At 54.7% G+C, this 8,937-nt stretch overlaps 1 protein-coding gene across 3 annotated transcripts; it reads left to right on the top strand.

Annotated features, from left to right (window-relative positions):
* Positions 1-1,239: 1,239 nt before the first annotated feature.
* OSR2 (odd-skipped related transciption factor 2) lies at positions 1,240-8,015 on the top strand. 3 transcript variants are annotated; one of them, XM_075549445.1, is made up of 4 exons: positions 1,240-1,616; positions 4,958-5,715; positions 6,633-6,732; positions 7,471-8,014. In XM_075549445.1, exons 2-4 carry the CDS (start codon positions 5,060-5,062, stop codon positions 7,651-7,653), a joined length of 939 nt encoding a protein of 312 aa, XP_075405560.1. In that variant the 5' UTR covers positions 1,240-1,616; positions 4,958-5,059; the 3' UTR covers positions 7,654-8,014. The 3 variants fall into 3 exon arrangements, with proteins under 3 accessions (XP_075405560.1, XP_075405558.1, XP_075405559.1); XM_075549443.1 differs by lacking the exon at positions 1,240-1,616 and adding an exon at positions 2,611-3,421 and having other exon boundaries at positions 7,471-8,015; XM_075549444.1 differs by lacking the exon at positions 1,240-1,616 and adding an exon at positions 2,628-3,421 and having other exon boundaries at positions 7,553-8,013.
* Positions 8,016-8,937: the final 922 nt, after the last annotated feature.

The following is an 8,937-nucleotide window of genomic DNA, read 5'->3' as shown; positions in this document are numbered from 1 at the left end:
AAGTAGCTTTTGCCCTCCCCTTCTATAGATCCACTTTGCCCGCACGGGTGAGGTTATTTTAATTGTCCTTCACAGGGCTCAGACAAATTCATCTTTTAGTGGACACTTAAAATTGTAGGCTGGGGACTCTGTGCCTCCCTAGCGCAGGTTGTCCAAGGTAGTCCCCAGCTGGGGACTCGTCTACAACGAAGAGCGGTCTCCTCAGTGTAATTTTCCCCAGTGTAAAGCGCACGGATGTCCTCCGAAAAGCGATGTAGACGACTGCGAGTCAGTCCCTTCTCGCCTGCGGTCAGCAGCTTTCCAGAGCAGGTAAAGTGCATTCTGCAGTTACTCTCACCTACACCAAGACCCTCGATGCACCATAAATTCGATTGAATTTCCTGGAGGCTGAACAATGAGCTCTACTTTTTTGCTGGGAGTGAAAATGTACATGCTTTGAGAAGCCAGTATTCGTCTTTTTCAAAAAAAATTTAAACTGAATCCTCATCATCCATTCCAGATGGATTTCTTACTGTTCGTCAATGGGTTGCTGACGTCCACCCGTCTAACCAAGCTGGTCAACAGCTTCGTTAATGTGCGCTGGCTGATGAAAACTAAACTATTGGATGGATTTCTCCTGGGACATTCCACACAGGTCTTGGCCATAATGACCAAATTAATCCATTGCCACCTCTATCAACAAACTTCTGCTTGAAGCCAGACACACAGAAACGGCAGAAGTACGTCTAAACCCACATTCAAGTTGCACAGCGTGCACCCGCTGCGGGCTGGAGAAAACGTCTAGAACGGATTGGCTGTACCCTAAGGAGAAGATGGCTGTATTCAATGTGTCAAGGTTGGAAATGAAGCTGAAGAGAGTGCCAAGTAACGCTACCAAACGCCGCTTGGGGTTTCTCTGCGGGGTCTCCCGCGGGAGGGGGGAGCGAGGACCGTCGGTGGCGTTCGGGCCGGGGTGAGGAAGAGTGGCGTGGAGAAACGTGAGGATGGGCATTGTGGTTGCGTGTGAGTTCTGCACTGAGTCACCTTCGCCGTGCAACAGGGAACTCTGGGGCAAACCTGCGCCTTTAAGACTCAGTTGCTATCCAAACACAAGTAAACAGAGTGGACCATTAGCGGGCGCCGGGCGCGGGGGCGGAGCCTGGGAGCTGGGGGCCCGCGCGGTTGCAGGACGCCGCCGCGAGGGGAGGCGGGGCCGCTACTAAAGCCCGTGACTCCAGGCCCTGGGCAGCCTGGGGAGGGACGCGGGCGGGCGGGGACGGAGCTCGGCTCACTCGCTGCTGGAGGGTGATGGCCCTGCGAGGCTGCGGGCTCCGACCTCACCCGGAGTCGGCAGCAAGAGGCTCGCCGAGGCGCGGGGCGCTAGGCGATCGCTGAGTTGGGGCTCCAAGCACCCTGGTCCTTCCACTTCCGCGTCCACGGACTCCGACGAAGGCGAAGGAGCCGCGCACGAAGCTTCGGCTGCCCGCGGTCCTCCGGATCATGTCCGCGGCGCCCCGGACTGGGCGCGGAGAAAGAAGTTTGCACCGAGCGGACCCGTTGAGCTGGCCCCGCCGCGCGCCCCGCCGCCTGGACCGGGTCTGAGCAGCGCAGCCCGGGCGGGCTTCCCTGTGCGGGAGGTGAGTGTCCGCGCGGGGCCCGGGCTGCAGCGGCCGAGAGCCAGGACGGGTCCGGGGGGCGCCAAGGGGCGTTCGGAGTCTCGGTCCGGCGGGCCCCAAGTCCACGTCTCAGGAAAAGAAATCATAGAGTTGCATTCCCAGGGCATTGTGTTTCTGACTTCCTCGGACCTCCGGCTCGCTGCTCGCAGCACGCGCGCGCGCCCACCAAACACGCTCACACACTGTGTTTTAGTTTTGCTTTGGATAGTAAGCTTGTGCACCACAAGTCTGCTTCTAAAAGCTGACAGGCCTTCGCAGAGATAACACTCAGCCTGGGGCTGTCCTGCAAAGCCGGGGTGACCCGGCCCCGGGGCGGTTGCGGTGGCTCCGGGCCGGCTAGCGGGGACCTCGTGCCTGCCCAGCCTCGGACGCCGAAGGCGCCCTGGAAATGGGAAATCATGGGTCCGCCGTAGGTGAATTCCTACCTAAGAGCATTTCCAGCTCAGTACGGGCCGCCGCATTTTGCCGCCCCACTTCCAACCCCCGGGGAAAGGGGCAACAGGCCCTAGAGCTTGAGCGACTGGGATCCGCGAGAAATCGCCGCGACTAAGGTTTCGCGGCTGTTGGAAGGAGCGGGGAGAAAAGGGTGTCCGTGGAGGGAGAGCGGGTCTGCCTACCTGTTAGCAGAGAACAAAAGAAGGCTGGCGTTTCCCAGAGCGAAACGTCGGCGCAGACAACTGCTTTCTCTGCTATGCGCAGCTGGAACAAGAAAATCACTCACGCTGGGGGAACCCAGGAGCCGGGAAACAACCCAGATTACAGGGAAGGCATCTTAATTTAATTAACTCCTGGAGAAGGCTGAGGAGCTGCGAAGGGGCAAGAACGTTGCAGCCGTCCCGTTTCCACCCACCCCCCCTCCACGATTCACCTGATCCAATCGTCTCCCCCTCCCCTTTTAAATCATTAGATCCACTTAGGCGATTGCTCTCTGGTTTATGCAAAACCCAGTTGTGGTTTGGGCAATATTCAGCCAGTCTATGGATCAGTCAGTCCGTTTTCCCAGCTCACAACGCACAGGTTTCAGCAGATGACTCCAACTGTATATTATTTGGGGGTAATTCCATATAATAACACCGTTAACCCAAACTGCCGATCAAATTACCACGTACTCCCCCACCACGCACACACCAATGTTTTGAGAGCTTCGCTGAACTGAAATTAGCATGTACACTTGTTGACAACCGGGGAACGGGTACTTTTTTTAACTTCGTTACCCGGCTGGACATTCCTGTAAAGAAAACGAACGTCCGCTCTGCTGAACCGTATTGTCTTTCCTTGGTCCGTGTTGCTGCCCATGCAAAATGAAAAAGTGACCCCTGGTAGCCAGGAGCTGGTGGACAGCAGAGGAAAGGCGCTGTGATTGTCGGGGTGTGGGAACAGCTCGCGACAAAACGAAAGTGCTTCGGAGCTCTGCATTGACTTAAAATATCTTTGACAGACATTTCGAGCAACTCGGGGAGAGCGGGAACAGTAACTCTTGTAACTCTCTTTGGCCAAAGTGTCCGGCAGGCCAAAGTGTTTCAGAAGGGTACATGTGATGACCTCTGCAAATGAAAACCAAACAAAGGAACATTTACTAGGAAATAGCGGCGTGCCTGTGCCATTGCCATGCGGAATAACGATGGAATCGTACATTTCTATGCTACAAAGCATTCTGAGGACAGGGAGGAGGAAGGTGGAACTCAACTGTCTGCCAGCCAAAGTAACTTAAAACCTTGACTGGAAATCGCAGGTCGACGGTGATGAGCCCCCCATCCCCAGAACGGGTAGGGGAAGCATTTTGTCTCCTGGGTTTATTTGGAAGTAATCGAATCCAGAAATGCACCCCAAGAATGAATTCGGGTTCTTCTTTGGGAAGAGTGGCAGCTTTGCAACCCTATTTAAATCTGCGGCATGCCCTCGTCGTGCCAAGTGCAGAAAAGGGAAATGGAATTGCTGGTTTTTCATTGAAGAGGAAATCAGATAGGTGAGCAGAGGCTTGAGGGTTGCCCTTGTGCGCGCACACACACACACCGGATCCTGATTAGTGGTGGGAAAGTGTGGTACCCATGGGGGTGTACAGTTTCGGTTGAGTAGTTTGAGACTCTCCGACTGTCACACACCTCTTGTGAGCCCCGGGCCTGAACTCCCAGACAGCAGACCGCCGCTCAGAAGCAGTTCATTAACAAATTCCAGTCGCCGAGCTGGAGGGAGGGTCCGTGTGGGCCCCACTGAGGCAGCTGGGTTCTGCCTAGCTAGAGGGAGATGTCTGCGGACCCCCACCCCCAGGTCTGTCCTCAGAGCCCAGGCACCGAAGAAGACAATCAGGGTAGAAAGGAGTGAGTGGGGAGGGATAGGCTGGACAGACCTCCCTCCTTCCCGCTGGGTTCCAAAGACCTGCGGGCCTCTCTGAGCAGAGCTTAGTGCGGGAACCCACAACTAAAGGGGCACTCTCCAAGGGAAGGCCTCCGCAGCTGGCAGAACATACTGCGGAAAGGGGTTGGCGATGATTGGACCCACTCTGAATGCAGGTGCTGGGGCCTGCCGCAGGCCCAGTGACCCCAGGAATCTGGGTCACCCAGTGTTACCTTTGGGCGCAATGAGTGCAAGTATGTGCACCCTGCTTAGACCCAGGCCGCTGGGATTCCTGGTGGCGCCCACCTCCTGGCCCTTGGAGAAGGACTTTGGGCCTGGGGGACTTCTGCTCTCCCCCCTCCCCTGCCGGAACCATCTGGAAGGGATCTAGTCGAGGGGTAGAAGGGGGAGTCATCTCTGGGTTGTAGAGAAGGGTGATTCCAGACCAGCCCCCAAGGTGTCGCTTTTCTTTCCTGTGACTCTGTCGCCCCTGATCTACGGCACTGCAGCTGAGGCAGGGAAGGAAAAAAAAACCCGGAGATTTTCAAGGGGCCATGAGGCTGCACTGAGGGCCTCTGCCCCGAGGCCCGCTGCCCGGGCCCTGGGGCCCAGGGTCGGCCCCACGTCATTCCCTGGGATCCCGGATGCATTGCGGGGGGCCCAGGCGGTTGGTGCTGCAGGCCTGGTCTGCCCGACCGCTGGCCTTCCTGGGGGCTCCACAGTCGGCGGGCCGGCAGGGTGCCCAGCTCGCCAGGAGGCCACTTCCTGCCCAGCGATTGAGCTCCAAGCTCCGGGTGGACTTTCTGGGCAGCTCTCGTTGGTGCCTTCCCAGCTTTCAAATTTGGGGGTCCCTTGGAGGACTCTGAGGAACAAGTCGCGGGGGAACCCACGTGGGCGCCCAGGACTGGCGGACGGGGCAGGGCAGGGCTTAATACTCACGCTCTGCTTTCTCCCGTTGCTGTTTCTAGGGCATTCTCTTGGTGCTGTTGTCTCTCTGGGAGTTTCACGTCCTCAGCCTGTGCGTCCTGGAAGCGAGAGGCAGCCCCCACCGCCCCCCAGGATCCCAGAAGATGGGGAGCAAAGCCCTGCCTGCACCCATTCCGCTCCACCCATCCCTGCAGCTCACCAATTACTCCTTCCTGCAGGCTGTGAACACCTTCCCCGCCGCCGTGGACCACCTGCAGGGCCTGTACGGGCTCAGCGCCGTGCAGACCATGCACATGAACCATTGGACGCTGGGCTACCCCAACATGCACGAGATCGCCCGCTCCACCATCACTGAGATGGCCGCTGCCCAGGGCCTCATGGAGGCGCGCTTCCCCTTCCCAGCACTACCCTTTACCACCCACCTCTTCCACCCGAAGCAGGGGGCCATTGCCCACGTCCTGCCAGCCCTGCACAAGGACCGGCCCCGGTTTGACTTTGCCAACTTGGCGGTTGCCGCCACGCAGGAGGACCCCCCCAAGATGGGGGACCTGACCAAGCTGAGCCCGGGGCTGGGCAGTCCGATCTCGGGCCTCAGTAAATTGACTCCGGACAGAAAGCCCTCCCGCGGGAGGTTGCCTTCCAAAACGAAAAAAGAATTTATCTGCAAGTTTTGCGGCAGACACTTTACCAAATCCTACAACTTGCTCATCCATGAAAGGACCCACACGGACGAGAGGCCCTACACGTGTGACATCTGCCACAAAGCTTTCCGGAGGCAAGATCACTTGCGGGATCACAGGTGAGGTGGGGGAAGGGCTTGAGGGAGGGAAGGCAACCTTGCCTAGAACAACATTCCAGGGTTCCTTTGAACTAGAAGGAAGGAAAAAAATTCCCTAAAGCCCCTCCCCATGCACTTCACCTGTCCCACAACAGCTACTGGTTTCCCTGCTCACTTGTTTAAGGTGAGGCAGGTCTGATCCCAGTATCCTCCCAGTTGCCCTGGCTACTGTGGGCTCCTCTCCGGAGACCTGCAGGGCCTCCTGCTGGGCTGCTGGTCCCCCCCCCCTCCCCCGTCCCGTCCCCCCCTTCCCCTCCCCCGTTCACCTCCAGGCCTTCCCTAAGTATTCCCAGAGCCTGACTTGGAGACCTTCAGCTTCATCCGCCGAAGGTGTGTCTTCAGGTCTCTGAAAGTAGGAGCCACCCCCACCTGCCTTCCAAGACTCGGCCTTAATACACGGTGACTAGAGCGATTTCTCATGCTACAAATTTCCCAAGAGGGCGTGAGGATCTTCCCTGGAGCCGACCTCCAGTTTCCCAGCCTCCTTCATCTCTGCCAAGGGGAGCTCTAAAATCGGCCCCTCTGGGCCCAGCCGTGCCTTACATCCTGCCTTGGCCGATTTAAATCTCGGAGAATGTGGAGGCCCCCAGGGCCCCTTTGGTGAGATTTCTGGCTCCAGAGTGCACCATCGAGGGCAAGCAAGTGTAGCTGAAGGCCGTGAGTGTATTGAAGAGCCTCTTAACTGAGGTGAACCATAAACAATATTACACCGCAAAAATAAATAAGTAAATAACTACCACCTGGAAACCCGGGTTCTTTGTGGCCTTGCACTGCTTTACTTTCAGTAATGGTCAAGAGGAAACCCCTCTTTGGGGAAAGGAAGGGAGGGGTTAAACTGGGTGACCGCCATCTCAATGAATCCTTGTATTGATTTTCAGGTACATCCATTCCAAAGAAAAACCCTTCAAATGTCAGGAATGTGGGAAAGGATTCTGTCAGTCCAGAACGCTAGCAGTTCACAAAACTTTACATATGCAGGTAAGTCTGTTTCCTTGCTTAAAAACCCTTGACTGTAATTGCTTTATAAAAGGGCAGTGAATCCATCTAGGTTAGCGCTCCAGACGGACAAAAGCAGCTCTCCCCGGGTTTTGTTGTTTGCTGGGTTCCTTTTTAATTCCCAAAACAACTGAATTTTATCGAGCATAAAACTCTCAAACAGGAAAAAAGAACAAGCCACTCTTTTAAATTCTAATTTTAGAACGATTATTTTTATATCCGATCTACCCTGCATTTAAAGTTTTCGAGTTTAGGAGGAAATAAATTAATTTTGATAATGGAGGCATGGTGAAATCTCATATGCTCTCTCTCCTGGGGGGCTCATGATTTGTAATTTTGCGAACGTTGAGGAATAGTTTAAATTCCCAGCAAAGGGGGGGAGCCTTTAGAAAGGACCGAGAGGTTCCCCCCACCCCTTTCCTGCCTGTGACATGGTGGTGAAAGGTAAAGAGCTGGTAATCACCAAGTCCACTTCAGTGGGTGGTGCCTCCGAGCAGCCCCCCTCCCCCAAGCTATCTGGGCAATCAGGTCCGTGCATGTCCCTGTGTGGGTTTCCCCATTGGACGATTAGGAGCCCAGATTTGTCCCCGCAGGTCCCCTCCCCGCAGGTCCCCTCGGTTAGTGTTATGTTAACGCTCAGATACCGATAAGACAGACTTTTGCGAAGGGTGCAGTGGTGGTGTGAAGGATTAATCCTTTGCTTGCTTCACATCTGCACAGGAATCTCCACACAAATGCCCCACATGTGGAAGAACCTTTAATCAGAGAAGTAATCTGAAAACTCACCTTCTCACCCATACAGACATCAAGCCCTACAGCTGCGAGCAGTGCGGCAAAGTGTTCAGGCGAAACTGTGATCTGCGGCGCCACAGCCTGACTCACACCCCGCGGCAGGACTTCTAGGGAAGCCCAGGATCTGTCCCGAGCCGCAGCCGCTCCCCTTCCCCAGACTCCTGCACACCTCCTCCTCCCGGGAGAGCCCCCCCCAGCCCCCATCCTGACCCCAGCTCTGGCCAGACTTAACTCTTCGTCCGGAGGACTGAGAACTGTAGACAGCCACACGCGTGCATCCCCTCACCAAGAGCATACTGCGCTAACCTTGTAGCTATTCACAGCTCATTTTAGAGCTCTGTACATAAAGGTCGTGGGTCTCCGTTTTGTTGAGTTTTTGTATCTTTGTTGGATGCACCGAAATCTGGAAAATGGAAGCCTAATTTGTCTTTAAAGACTGTATTTCAAAATAAAACGTTTGGTTTGTTTGCTTGTTTGAGCTTTCTGCACAGCATCTTGCTGTGTAACCTGGGCCGTGCCGTGCATTTCTGGAAGAATGGGTTGCCTCTGAGTAAGCCATGCTGAAGGAGCATCCTCATCCTGGGGCGTCTATACTAGGGCTTTTCGCAGTTCTTTTACAGAAATGTGGGCCTTCCCCTTTTGGGGACTGGGTGTGTTGGATTTAGACAATGCTGCTCTTGGTGGTCTGCAATGATCTTAAAGCTCTGAGGCATCTCCCTTTTTGTGTTTATCCCGTTTCTTTGTGCATTATTCCTTCATGTCATAGGTTCCCAAACTTGTTTGGCCTCCCACCCCCTTTTCAGAGAAAAAAAAACAACTCAAACCCCCCACCCCACCCCACTCCCGGATTTAAAAAACACAGTTGTACTATATAGCCCTCCGTAATCCAGGGCAACGTGTAGGTAGGACTGCTTTGTCAGCTCCCCTGAAGTGGTATCAGCAGTTTGGGGAAACCCTGCTTCAGATTCAAAGCAATCTATTAAGCATTATTTTTTTCTATTAAGCATTATTAATAACATGTCCATCCGGCGGCTGCTCCGCTCGAGAGCACAGGGTGGGAAGAAGTACAAGGAAAAAGAAGAGACATTTCTCGCCACTTCATTTTTAAGTCCTTTGACCTCTTGTCAAAGTTTATGAAGGACCCCATTGCTCACCAGTAGACTTTGAACCCTGATTTATCACCGGTAGACACCTGATCCTGCTCTCAAGGGAGCCGGCTAAAACCCTATAAAAAAGGAGGGGGAGATACAACCCTCCAGAAGATGGGCAAGCACAGGAGGTTCCTGACTACATGAAATAGTCCTTCCCAAGGATGGGGCTCCTTCGTTCTAGAAAGTTAAAGGCTCTCTGTAAAGGCAAGTGATTAAGATATCGGTGAGGTTTTCCATCCCTGGT

The sequence above is a fragment of the Tenrec ecaudatus genome, chromosome 5 (genome assembly GCF_050624435.1).
Source record: "Tenrec ecaudatus isolate mTenEca1 chromosome 5, mTenEca1.hap1, whole genome shotgun sequence".
NCBI classification, from domain to species: domain Eukaryota; kingdom Metazoa; phylum Chordata; class Mammalia; order Afrosoricida; family Tenrecidae; genus Tenrec; species Tenrec ecaudatus.
This window is presented reverse-complemented; position numbering and strand designations above follow the sequence as displayed.